Source organism: Atta cephalotes, assembly GCF_000143395.1.
Source record: "Atta cephalotes unplaced genomic scaffold scaffold00027, whole genome shotgun sequence".
Taxonomy (NCBI): Eukaryota; Metazoa; Arthropoda; class Insecta; order Hymenoptera; family Formicidae; genus Atta; species Atta cephalotes.
Genome location: NW_012130091.1, coordinates 3,655,324 through 3,670,196, shown reverse-complemented (window position 1 = coordinate 3,670,196; position 14,873 = coordinate 3,655,324). Strand labels below are relative to the sequence as shown.

The 14,873-nt window shown below is 25.8% G+C and overlaps 3 protein-coding genes across 3 annotated transcripts in view; 2 read left to right on the top strand and 1 right to left on the bottom strand.

Annotated features, from left to right (window-relative positions):
- LOC105620563 (H2.0-like homeobox protein) overlaps window positions 1-3,333 on the top strand; it is a 7,916-nt gene extending 4,583 nt beyond the window's left edge. Inside the window, exons 3-4 of the mRNA XM_012202057.1 lie at window positions 2,813-3,000; window positions 3,163-3,333. Coding sequence (XP_012057447.1) covers window positions 2,813-3,000; window positions 3,163-3,333 — 359 coding nt within the window. The remainder of the gene's footprint in view (window positions 1-2,812; window positions 3,001-3,162) is intronic.
- A 2,987-nt stretch (window positions 3,334-6,320) lies between these two features.
- Window positions 6,321-10,546, top strand: LOC105620615 (probable cytochrome P450 12a5, mitochondrial). The gene is made up of 11 exons (XM_012202105.1): window positions 6,321-6,396; window positions 6,602-6,874; window positions 7,467-7,578; window positions 7,633-7,755; window positions 8,443-8,584; window positions 8,895-9,142; window positions 9,413-9,596; window positions 9,654-9,823; window positions 10,005-10,083; window positions 10,163-10,372; window positions 10,436-10,546. Exons 1-11 carry the CDS (start codon window positions 6,321-6,323, stop codon window positions 10,544-10,546), a joined length of 1,728 nt encoding a protein of 575 aa, XP_012057495.1.
- Window positions 10,547-11,137: 591 nt separating this feature from the next.
- Window positions 11,138-13,362, bottom strand: LOC105620562 (odorant receptor Or2-like). Its single transcript, XM_012202055.1, has 7 exons — window positions 13,267-13,362; window positions 12,456-12,552; window positions 12,086-12,395; window positions 11,897-11,996; window positions 11,560-11,661; window positions 11,308-11,466; window positions 11,138-11,197 (listed from the first exon to the last, which is right to left on the bottom strand). The coding sequence occupies exons 1-7, from the start codon at window positions 13,360-13,362 to the stop codon at window positions 11,138-11,140; spliced, it is 924 nt and encodes a 307-aa protein (XP_012057445.1).
- Window positions 13,363-14,873: the final 1,511 nt, after the last annotated feature.

Here is a 14,873-nt window from a genome sequence, read left to right as displayed (position 1 = left end):
TATATATATATATATATATATATATATATATACCATACATGTACTTGCATATGTATATACCATATTAGTCTTTCGAACTGCACGCCGAATTGTTTTTCCGGATTATAAACGCAATTAAACTACTTTAGTAATCGCAAATTAAATTGATTAAAATTGAAAGCAATTTTAATAATTTGATGCTACAATCAAGCATCATGTCATAAAGATATTATATGTTATAAAACTGTTAATAAATTTGTTAATATATTTATAATATGTTAATAAATTTAGAAATATATAATATATAGTACAAGCGATAATATGTAGTCAATCAGACTGGTTAATTAGCGCAATTCTTAATATTAAATATATAAACCTTGACTTTGGACGTTTCCATTTATGGTTTGAGTCAGCAATCTTTCTGCCCTAACGCAACTTTGAATTATTACATTACAAATTAAATCTCCAATGTTTTTCCTCTCAAAAAATGAAACCGCTAACTGTTGCGAGGTAAGTCACAAAGTTTGACAGCTGAGCGACAATGAGAACTCAAGCTAAAATTATATAAATGATTAAAATATTATATGTATAAGATTTGAAAATTATCATCTCATTTCACATAGTGATGCCTCAACAACTTAAACAATAAATATGTCATATGCAATATTTTGTACATTGTTAATAAATTAAAAATTATCGTCAAAATTTTAAAACATTAATTGAGAGAACTATTTGTGTCTTGCAATCTATGTAATCACCGAATGAGTGGATGTTTGACTATGCTTTCGGTATTCAAAAAGTCTGGTTTTTAATTTCCTCTCTCCATTGTCCTATATAGGAAGCATCGCAATCACAACAATTGATCTTGTAGACTACATTCCTTTTTAAATCATCATTTAAAGAGTCTTTATGATCCTTAATAAATTGATTCAACTTGTTCAAATTGAAGAAAGAAACTCTATGACAAATCCCATTATAATACACTCAGCTTTCAAACTTTGTGAGTATGTGACTTATCTCATAACAGTTAGCGGTTCAATTTTTTAAGAGGAAAAACGTTGGAGATTTAATTTGTAATACAATAATCCAACCATTAGGGGGGAAAGATTGCTGATAAGACTCAAATCATGAGTGGAAACGTTCAAAGTCAAGATTTATATATTTAATATTAAGAATTGCGCTAATTGATAACCAGCGTTGACTCCTATCACCTGTACTATATATTATATATTTCTAAATTTGTTCAATTAAAGGAGTCTAGGATAAACTTATTAGTTTAGTGTTATTTTATAATTTTTCATTAATAAATTTATTACATATTAACATCTTTATAATATGACGCCTAATTGTAGCAAATTATTAAAATTGCTTGTCGATTTAATTAGCGATTACTAGAGTAGTTTAATTGCGTTTATAGTTCGGAAAAACAATTCGGCGTGCAGTTGAAAGACTACAATACACAGAGTAAGACAAGTGAATCTCAGAAACTAAGAGAGATACAAGAAAAACTTTTATATGAAAGTTTTATATGAAAGGTTTTCTTGAGGGAAAGTAGGTGAAAATAATAGATTTTGGATATACTACCAAGGGCATACTACCAAGGTCAGGTCAACATAAATTTTTTAAATAGAACCTCCTTTTTTATTGCATATTCTTGTAGCATATCTCAAGAGCTTTTCAAAACACTATAATAAAATATTTTTTCATGAAGTAACTCTTCGAGTTATAAGGCTTGAAAGTTATAGTATCGCCGGCAACATTACGCAAGGTGTCCGACCGACGGTTAAAACCTCTTGAATGTTGTTCAGAATCATGTCCTATATAATATTTGTTAAGATCAAGTTCATTGGAGATTATTTCTTTTATTTTCATTTTTTCATTAAAAATTATTTCTATGTAAAAATTAAAATAAGAGGTATAACTTCCAATGACCTTGATCTTGGCAAATGTTATCCAGATCATAATCCTGAAAAATATTCAAATGATTTTAGCAGTTGATTGGACATCTTGGATAATTCTAATGCCGGCAGTACTGTAATTTGCAAGCCTTATAATTCGAAAAGTATTTAATGAAAATGAACTAAATTATAGTGGTTTGAAAAATTCTTGAAATGATTTATAAAAACGTGCAATAAAAGGTAAGAGGTTCGATTTAAGAAATTTAAGAACACCTTTACGTGACTTTCAAGCAATTCAAGATTAAACTAATGACACCTTATATTCTCCTTAAAGCCAAAACTTTTACTAAAACATTTTTTTTCTAAGATAAAAAATAAAAAAGTTATTTGGAGTGGGACATTAAAATGGGATGGGAGGAACATCCTATAAATGAATGTATATAAATTAGAAGTGTGCTATAAGAATATGCAATAAAAAATGGAGGATTCCATTTAAAAAATTCATATTGACCTTGCTGCCCCCCCCCTATCCAAAATCCACCTTCTTTCCCCCAAAAAAACCTATAACTTTCATATAAAACTTTTTCTTATATCTGTCTTAGTTTCTGAGATATTTATTTAGGACGAATAAAATGCTCCACCCTGTATATACAAGTACATATATGATATCTATATATGTTTATATTGTATATACAGGGTGAAAAAAATAGTAATATAATTCTATACTAAATGTTTTAAAAATAACATTTTTAATATATTTCAAATATTATGAGATGGATATCTAATGCAAATTTAAGAGTTACACATATTCATAAACATTATTAAAAACATATTATATTACATTAGTATATGAAGTTATTAAACTGTAAGATACATATAAAATTTTCAGTAAAATTTGTTGAGACAAATTGTGATACTTAGTATATACTTTTCAGCACTTATTTCATCTTCTCCGATGATAAACTCTTCAGAAACAAACACACGAAGAAAAAGATCGTGGTCTAGAGCAGTTTTTAGTTCTCTACAGCGAAAAGGTTTGGAAAGAAGATTCTCTCTACAAAAATACATTACAAAACCAGACAGACGACAATTGGCAGCGACTTTAGGTCTAACCGATGCACAGGTTATATGATTTAAATAAAATCTGACATGTCAATTTTTGTAACCTGTAAAATAAAAAAATTGTGATATTTTTTATTTCATAAAGGAAACAATTTAAAAGAAATTTTAAAAAAATAATATCAACAATACAATTCTTTTTAACTAAAATTTTTTATATTATTAGGTTAAAGTTTGGTTTCAAAATCGTCGGATGAAGTGGCGACATACAAGAGAGAGTGAAAATGTTACATTTGCTGGTCCAGATTCTACACAAAAAGATTTTCCGCAAAAATTAATTAAATCTATCACCAATGATATAACACAAAAAAACGAAGAAGATATAGAAATCGATTAAATTCGATTTATGATTAGATTTATGAAATTTCCACATATATTACAAAAAGATAATTTTATTTTAAAATTAAATTATATTTATAAAAATTTGTCAAAAGTTTATAAAAATTATTAAGACATGACAATATATTGTACTATAATTCCATACAGCACCAAACATTTTTAGAAATGTCTCAGAAATTTTTCAACAGAAAAATGAAACATTTCAATTAAAAATTGCAAAATATGTTTACAACATTTTTAAAATAGCTCTAGATTAGCAAAATGTCCACGATTCTTATATATGAAACCTTGTTGGAAGGTTGATGAAATGTTACACAAAGAATCTGCAATCTTTTTGAAATATTATCAAAAAGATTTCAGCGAATTCTTTCTGATTTCAGCTATTTCTAGTACTTAAAAAATGATATTTAAATATATATTTGATTGATACTTAAATAATATTTAAATTTATTGTACAAAAATTTAGTCAATGATCCAGCTTACAAAAAAATATAAAAATAAAATAAAATTTATAAACGATATATTTATTAAAAAACTAACATACGTTTCGTAATCACAGATCCTTCTTCAGTATTTACATTTAAAATTTAAATTATGTTAGAATAATATATTTCTGCTTTATATATTTTATATTTTTAATACAAAAGAAATTAAAGAAGGTTAAACCTATGATCACGAAATATATGTTTTTTAATAAATGTATTTATAAAAATTTTTATTTTCATATCTTTTTGTGAGCTCGATTATTGACCAACTTTTGTATAGTTTTGTTTTGTGTAATACAAGCAAATTCTTATTTTTATTTTAAATTTATTGTGTTGACATAATAAATTTAAACATTATTTAAGTATCAATTAAATATATACAATATTTAAATATCATTTCTGAAATACTAAAATTTATTAAGAAAAAATTTGTGATCTGTTTACAGAGTATAAAACTTGTTGAAATATACTTAAAATATTTCTCAAAAATGGTAATTATATCGCCAATTTTTGATTAATTCACATTGTGAATTAATATAAAAATTATATTTATAAGCACATAATCATAATCACTATTAAAAAATCACTTACACCTACAGTTTTCATATAAGATCATTATTCATGTACAAAAGGCTTTTCGTAATTAAAGCAGAACAAGTCATTCATATACAAGTCATCAAAAGTTTTTCATGATTAAAATAGAACAACTTATAATAACATCAAAATAACATTAAACTGATCAAAATAACATTAAACTCGTGATTGATCAAAAAATGACTTTTAGTAAACATTTTGGACATCATGATTATTTTTATTCTGTTTAAATATATTTTTCAATTTATTGCATATAGATTTTAGAAACATTTCTGTTAGAACATTTCATATGACATATTGCAGAATCCTTTCAGAATTGTTGCACATGAGATGTGAAAGATTGAAACATTTCTGAAAATTTTTTACAATAATAGGTGCTGTGGGATATATAATAAATATGTATGTAATATCAATAATGTGTGCAATAATGTGTACAAGAAAATAATGCATTCAAGATAATCTTAAATATAAATAATAATTTTATTATATATATAATTTTATTATATAAAAATATCAGGAAATGAAAAGTTATTTTTTAAATGTAACAGTTACTAGTTACTGATTTTTTTAAAGTAACTTATTACAATTATCGTTACTTGAAGAAATAACTTTTCGTTTCTTTTTCGTTACTTTTTTAAAATTGACGATCACCAATCACAGCGGACGGACTCCTAGGGACTCTGCCTAGGGATTCTCAAGTATTATGAGTAGCTTGTGTCCAATCAAATCGTGTCCAATCAAATCATGTCCAAAATAACGATAAAACTAAAATTCGTTACTGTTATCAAAAAAAAGAGTACACATTTACCAGTAAAGTTACCAAAAAACTTAATTGTAACTATAATTTCAGTATAAGTAACGAGTAAGTTATTTCCATTCCCTGAAAAATATTATAAAAATAATTTACAATTACAATTAAATGTTTATATTAATGGTTATTATTATTCGCTATAATATTAATAAAACTTTGTGTATATATACATATATATATATATATATATATATGTATATATATGTAAAAATAATCTAATATCCAATATTAAATTTAAACTTTTAAAACAATTATATGTGTATTATGTTGTGGCTCGTATTCAGGACGAATTTTCTTTAGCATGCTTAATGCTAAAGAATTACTAAATGCTCGCTAATGATATTAGCACACATTTAGCATACAATTAGACACATTACATTTAGAGTTTCAAAAATATAAAAGAAATATAAAGGTATGTTCAGATTATTGAGCCTCAAGTCGTGAAAAATATTTTAAGAATATTTTAAGAAATATATAAGCGTTTTAAATACGGGCCTATATATTAAAGGTATCATTTCATGCAGGGAAGCTTCGCTGGCGTAAATCATAGCCAGAGTCAGCATTGTTCAACTCATAGTTGAATAATGTTAAACTTTGCGCGAAGCTTCGCTCGCTACGCATTTTCGTACAAATCGACAGAGTGGGAAGTCTTCATCAGCGAAGCTTTGCTGCATGAAATTGTACCTTAATATTAAAATGAATTTAACATTAATGCGACTTTCTATTTTTTTGATATGCTTCCGTGGCAACGATTTTATTATTTTCTTTCTCATTAGTGTAAATGTACGTAATCAATCACCATTATACGACAATATTTAGCAATCGTCCTTTCTAAACTATATTTTTATTAACAGGTATGAACAAAAATTTAAGATTTTGTTAATATATTATATATGTTAAAATAATTATATATATAATAAATAACTTTCCTAACTATATTCTTAAACAACATATATATGTTTAATTAATTTTTTATTTAAGGACTGTGTCTTAATGCTGTAAAAATTTTACAAAATGATGCGTTGCTTAAAACAGTCCATTTTTGTTGTTCGAGATTTTTCATTGCAAACGTACAGAAAATGTTTCTATCGCTTAATGACGAAACTGTCAGATACATTAGCAGCTACTAAGGAAAAGAAATGCATGCCACTCAATTCCAATGACATAATATGTAAGAAAAATAATATTTAATTATTCAAAATAATTCAAATAATTTAATATTTAATAATTTCCAAATAGAAATTTTTATTATATGGAATACAAATGAGTTAAGTCACATATTTGCATTATATTTGAAGAAGAGAAATTTTGTTATAAGCTAATATTAATTTGCTAATGACAAAATTTCATGTTATACTCAAATTTCTCTAATTCAGCCGCCTCCGTGGCACAATCACATACAATTCCGACAATGAATGCAACATCAACGAAGATGATGCCATTATTGGAAACGGCAAATTTTGAAATAACCACGGAAAATGTTAAAATTCCTAAAGTTATGCCACGTGTTCGTATAGAAAAAACATCATTACCATTTGAAGAGATTCCTGGACCGATGATCTTGAAGTTATGGGAAAAATATTGGAGATACGTGCCACTTCTGGGTACGCAACTGTTTTGCAGTCTACTAATTAGCAGATTTATCCAGGGTACGATCCCTTAAAGTTCAATTGATTAAAATCCGAAGAACTGTTTTGTATCTTCAAATTGATATTAAGAACAGAGAGAAAATGAGAAAATATTTTGCTTTATACTTGTACATATAAATTATAAATACATATATAATAGAATATAAATTAATTTTGGTTCTTCGAATTTTGAATAATTGCTTTCTGATGTTAAAAAAATATACAAAAATATGTAATCTTCTAAAATTTATAAATGCACATGTATTTAAATAAATTATATATTTATATGCTTATATGTAGTATATGTATATAAAACATTTTAAATAGCTATATTTTTCTCTTTTATTATAAAAACATATTTTTATTATATAAATATATCTCAGTTAATATACTAACTAAAAGTAACATAACATTAATTAATATTATAATTTCGCACTCAACAATATAAATGTAATATAACATATAATTACATACAGTTACATTATTTTAACATAACAAATTTTTTTTAGTGATTACTGTATTTAATAATAAAGACAAAGTAATTCGTATGAAAAACAATAGTTTATCTATTACATATCAATTAAGGACAATAATTTAATACATTATATTGCAGGACGATTATCTTGGAATCGCAACGTCACACCAATTAAGTACTTATTTGATAAATATGGATGCGTCGTACGAATTAACGGGCCGCTTGTAAATGACATAATTATGATTCACAGGTAAGATATTACAACGTGTATTTTTCCCAATAATTAACGTATCGATCGTTCTAGACCTGAGCATATAGCAGAAGTTTTCAAGCAGGAGAGTGAATCACCTATTCGTAGTGGCATTGATATCCTCCAACATTATCGCCTTAATCATCACAAATATCGTTCTGCCGGAGCATTTTCTCTGTAAGTGTGCGATTAATTATAAAAGAAATTTATCATAATTATTTAAATACACAAAATAATAAATTCAATTATGTAAGTTGTGATCATTTAAAGTAATATCCTAAAGAAATGCTTGTTTTTAAATTAAACAAATCCTCCAATATTTAATCATGTTCTATCTATATAAAAACTTTCATAAGTTTTATAAAAATATAGCTTATATTGTGTTTATATTTATATTAAACTGGAATTATGTGATGCTCAATTTTTTAAGCATGCATGTATGCTTTGATGAACACAGTCTAATATTTGACAGATAAAATGAAATTAGCATAATTGCTTTATTTCTAAACTATTATTTCTAAAGTACTGTAAATACTGTCAATTGTCTTGATCACATGATTTTTAATCTTTTGATTCGTACATGCAAGGAAACAAGCTATGAAATAATAAACATAAAAATCATGCATATCAACATGCAATGATCAATGAATGTATTCTATACATTAGAACAGGCATGTATGCATGCATGTATACAAATCATTCAAGAAATCGAACATCGTGTAATTCCAGCAATTGTTTTACGTAAATATGTAACTTCTTTGAATATATTTAATTATTTTATTCTGTTATTTTTTCTACATTGTTCAGATTTAATAAAACAGTAATTTAATTAATAATTTGATAATAAATTTTATGAAATATTAGACAAGGTTTGGAGTGGTTAGAAGTAAAAAAGAAAGTTGCTCAGCCGTTGCATGAGACTGTTTCCGATTATATTGAAAAACTGGATTCAGTGTGTGACGAACTTATTAATAAAATTCGTAATATTCGCAATCGTCAAGATGAGGTACATTAATGAATAATAAATAATTATAATGCACATTACTATCAATTGTCTTAAATTTAACTTATATATATATATATATATATATATATATATATATGTGTGTATATATATATATATATATATACTTTATCTGCATACATAATATTTAAAAACAAAACAATATTATATATGAAAGCAAACAAATTCAGGCCTTATAAAATTATAATAAATAAATTAGAATAGAAATTGATTAAAATGTGAACAAACATATTTTATTAATATTATACATATTATATATAAAACTAATAATTTAAACAATATTTCTCAATAGGTACCAACAAATTTTGATCAAGAACTCACTGCATGGGGTATGGAATGCTTCTATATGACAATGTTCAACAAGCATTTCGGTTTTCTTGATTCTACCTCAAAATCAGCTTCCGAAGCCACAAAAATTATTAATGCATTAATCACTGCCCACACATATATGAGTCGCTGCGAAACTGGATTTCAAGTGTGGAGATTCTTCGAAACTCCATTTGTCAAAAAGCTTTATGAAGCTTGCGATGCTCTTGATGAGTAAGTCAACGAAGTTGATTTGAAGTTTAGTACCTTTAACGAAGCTTTTATCTTAATTGTATGCTTTTGTTTATATAATAAGTGTGTACAATTATAATTTTAATATATTATTAAGTTTTTATTTATATATTTATATACATTATTTATTATTCATTTAATATAATATATTATTTATTTGATTACGTCAATATAATAATTTATTTTAATTTTAATATTATATTTTGCTAATTTCTTAAATGGTATTTACATTACTTACGATTTTTACTCTAGAGTTATTGGAAAATACATTCGTCAAACTCAGAATAAACTGCAAACTTTATCACTATCAAAACAAGAAGAATCTATGAATAAAGAGAGAAATTTACCATTACTGGAAAAAATGATGATTCAGCGTATTCATCCAAATGACATTTCTATTCTTTTGATGGACATGCTTATTCTAGGCGTTCAAGCTGTAATATGCAATAATTTGATAATTGTAATAAAAATGTAAATTATTTCGAATTTTCAGGTCATTAATTGCGAGGCGTTTCTACTTTATTTCCTAGCAAAAAATCCTCGAATACAAAAACGGTTGTACAATGAAATAATGACTGTTTTGTCTAAAACCGATGGTACTTTAACAAAAGAAAGTTTGAAGGATATGCCATATCTAAAAGCATGCATAAAAGAGAGTCTTAGGTAACAGAAAGTAAAATATGAAAGTAAAATAACTGTTTTAACACATTTGTATTAATTAAATTTTTTTATTTTAAATTTTAAATAATTATTTTATATAATTAAACTATTTTATAAAAAATAGCAATAAAAAATTAAGTGTACCAACATATTATTGTGTGTAACATGATATTTTTTTAAAAAGATTACGACCAGCTTTTCCCTATTTAACGAGATTATTGCCATCAGAAATTTCATTACATGGATATACAATACCAAAAGGAGTAAGTTTTATATGTTAATTCAAATCTAAACATAATGTATGTTATATAAATGATACAATGAATAATTTTAATTTTCTAGACTTTTGTCATAATGGCAAATCAAATAACATCACAACGTGAAGAACATTTTGAAGATCCTAAGAAATATCAACCAGAAAGATGGTTGAATCAGGATGAACATGCGCATAATGATTATCAAGAGTATTCATGTCTACCTTTTGGTTATGGTATACGATCCTGTCTGGGAAAAAAAATGGCAGAAACACAAATGATGTTACTCACTGCAAAAGTAAAGTTGTATACATAATATAGCGCAAATATAATGTAAAATTAATATATTTTATTTTTACAGTTGGTACAAGAATTCACAATCGAGTATGATTATGCTGAAATTCGAAGTAGATTTCTTATGATAAATGTACCAAATAGATCACTACGTTTTCGTTTCGTAGATAAAAATTAAAAAATAAGAAATATGCAAAATAATTTTAAAAATCTGAAAAATAGAATAATTACTATTGTAGACATAAAGAAGTATCTTTATTAAGATCATATAATAAGTATTATTATTACAGTAAGATTACCTTTCTGTAAAAAAGCTGTATAAAGAAGAGAAGAAGTTGTTAATTGTTTGCTTTATATCAAATTATATATTATTTATTTATTTTATTAAAAAATAACTAGAAGTTATAATAAATATATATTTATGTTTGTATTCAATACGCTCTAATTTACTTAAAACATACCAATTATATATTTATAAAAATATAATTTGGACTAATTAATGTTAGAAATTACGATATTAATCGTTATAAATAAAATCAATAATTTCTATAGTTTATAAATATTATATACAGTCTATTGATAATTTAACAGTATATATAATATAATAAGATTTTATATGGATATCTTCAGGATTTTATTATTACTAACAAATATATATTTTTATTATATTATTGTTGCAATTCTATATAGCAAACATTTAAAAAAATGTAATGTGTGGACTTTTACCTTAAAAAACGGATTTTTTAATCTTAAAAACCGGATTGTTTATTTACTCTTGACCTATCATAATACGCACAAATGCCATATATGAAAAAATTGTCGAGATATACTGAAAAATAACAAATTCTTAAATGCAAAATAATAAGTAAATCTAAAAAAAGATAAATACAAGAATCTGATAAATGAGAAGTAGTATAGAAAACGGATACAAGTTCTTACCGATGCGTAATAGTTCATGGACAAGTTTGGTAATGCACATGGAATTGAAATGGTGACTGGACGCTGACTTCTTAATATGACATGTATTAAAATTTTCTGCATGGCCAGATTATTATCGTACCATAATGAATCATAAACTGCAGACGCTACACCGCTACTCTAATAAAAATTTTTGAAAAATAAATTTTAAAAAATTGCATTATCCTTATTATAATGTAATTATATATTTTATTTTATCTATAAATAACTAACCGTACTTATTACGTTGTCAGCTGGCCAGGCATACATATAGAGTTCCACAAAACCACAAAAAGCTATCATAAGAAACGTCCATTTCACTGTCCATGGTTGTTGCTATTACGCGTAAATATCAAAAAATAATATATATATACATATAATATATATATATATATATATATATATATACTGTGTAATGTATTACATTAAGTGTGAAACAGATAATTTAGTAAATTCAATTCGCTTTTCATAAGCAATAAATGAGAAAATCATATAACATATCATAAAACAAAATTTTTTTTTTTAAAGAACACACTTTTACACGAAGCACGGTACTTACACTACTACTTACACTCATAAAAGTAAGATAACCAAATATTACAGCACCAGTACTAAAAGTCACGCATAATAATGCTATGTAACGAATTGCATGAGATACTTCTTTTGCATATCTATAAATATTCGATTTTAAAAAACATAACTTATTGCATTTAATTTTTTTTCTTTTTTTTTCAAATTATATACCTATTATATTATATACCTAAGTAATAGACTATGTTTACGCGTATAGTTTACCAGCTCTTTCATACTCGTCATTGTACGAAACTGAACAGATAGAATTTCAAATCTAGCGGCTACAAACCAAAGTAGAAGAGCAGGAAAGGTATTGGTGCTAACTTGGATTACACTTTGATAAGCAATTAATATTTGATGAACATAAATAATTGTTTTCAATGGTTGAAGTTGCACATCGAATGGATACTCTGTTTCACATGGAAACAATTGTGATGAAAATAAAGGCGTGAGTATAACACTAATGCCTGTCATTGCTAACCAACAAAGAATACTACCTACAGCAATTAAATTATTATTAAGTTTCTTTAAACAATTAAAACTAATACTGTACATACCATAAAATAGTTTGCATTTGTCGATGTATTGTTGGAAAATTTTTTTTTCATATTCTTGCGCTCGCTGATAACAAGTCTCCATTTCCAAAATAATAAACTGTGTTATTAAAATTTATATTAATAGTTCTTTCATAATTTTATAAATACGAAATATTAATAATATATATTCTTAATTAATAAATTGTCTCAATTTTATATGTATACACATATAGTAATAATAGTTAAATAACAAAATTTTAAAGAACAGCTTAAAAAATATATAATACTTATATATGAGAAAAAGTTCGTGGCGTTTTTCTCGTTAGATAGCATTTAAAAAACGCCACGAACTTTTTCCCATCCCTAATATTTCTGTTTAAAGAATATATTTAATTTATAAAACAAATAATTTAACAATAAGAGGTGTTAAAGAGTTTACAAGTTATCGCCCTATCATGATTGCTAATGCCAACGTTTCCAACTGTATACCTTGTGCCGTTCACTTCATCAAGGCCAGTAGTAGAAGTCACATTTGCATCCTTGCACTATGATCAGGGCGAAGATTGATATTGAGCAAGATTTATGAAACATTAGCAATGAATCATGACGCGGCGATAACTCATAAATCTTTTGGCACCTCTAAAGAAAACACCCGTGAAAGTCTCAAAAATATTAAGTAATTGAATCATTAGACAAAACATTTTATTTCATGATTTATTTTATAAATATAAACAGTTCCTATAAATCTGAGCAGAGTATATGACGGATTTTGTTAAGTTACAAAACAGTTTTTTCATCAAACTAATATGAATAAAAATGAAAAATTGTATACCTGCAAACGTTTCTTTTGCATCGCAAAGAGTATCAACTGTAATGGAACTTGTATGATAGCGCTCAACTGACATCCTAATTTCATCACCAGAAGCATATCGTCGCTGTGATTACAGAGTGTCCATACCGCCGCGATGGCAATTAGTATCGAATTCGTGACGCAGAAACACTGGAAAGCACTGCGAAGAAGTCTCTGAGACTTCGTTGCGTTCGGTGAAAGAGGCCAACAGCAAGCAAATATCAAGTATATCTTTAGAAAAGCAATTACTCTATCTAGTGTTACCTTTCCCTCCATGTTTAAAACATAACGGAAATTCTAGCTAGTATAGGCATAAGCTGTAATCACCTTTGCAATATTGTCAAGATAATTTGCTAGCAAATAGATATAATAGCACTATTATGAAGCGCCAAATGATGTATATGCAGTACATACGATATAAGCAGTGTTATATCTTGTCTTTGAAGCAAGGTGCATTGTTTCTCAAGGGTTCTCAATGTGTATAATACATTATGAAAAAATTTTAACATTACATTAATATCGATTACAATTCCATAAATTATAATATAAATTGAATGTTCAAATAAATGTCGTTGCATTATATTATAAAAATACATACTGTAAATAAAATTTCTTCTTTTAAAATTTTAATTTTAATAATTTATGCAATTTAATATTTTAATAAATTATATAAATTAAACTTGATTCATATCATAAAATTCGTGGAAGCTATATTGTTCCCCTCTTCTTTAAAGATGTTTATAGAACATAAAGCCTTTGTGGAATAAATTTTGTTATTTTACTGCACGTTGAAGATATTTTATTTTAAAAATCTCGAAAAAATTTGAAATATTGATGCTTCTCAGTTATTGTGAATTACTACCTAGAAAGAAAAACAGCTTTTATGAACATCTAATTATAGGTACCTTGCCTTTGCATTTCCCACTAGATAGCAAGACAAAGACTGTTTAATTAATAATATGCATCGAACGTAATGCTGCCGTGTATTTACACTTTCAGGCATTACACATGTTGCAATCAAATGGTAATTGTCTAGTAATAATTAAATCCATTTCAGTAAAGTATAATTAACAGTGAAATGAAATTGCGTGGTCTCTTATGAGATTGTCTGCAATGTATCGTAATAAAGATAGTATAGATGAAATAAAGCAAATTCAGCTAAAAGCACAGTATGTATCTAGAAAGATTTGATATAATTTATTATAATTAATATTTATATTATTGTCTAATGGTTATAAATTTTATCTATTATCTTTCATGTTTTTATTTTTTAATATTTTCATTTTAATATTGTTATTAATTTAAATTTTTATATCTTGTAATCAAACTACTATCAACTTTACAGAAAAACTGCAAGAGATAAAAATTGTTTATTTTCTTCTCATAGAGCTCTCATAGTATTTGAGTAAAAAATTATTAAAGACCAATTTGCAGCAATTAATATCTTATTAACTATTGCGAAAATTACAAAATGGTAGAGGACTTTCCGTCTCAATTTAATCCGCTCTACATGTCCACGAACTCCGTCAGAACAATTATCAGATACCCCTGTGTGTATATATATATATATATATATATATATATATATA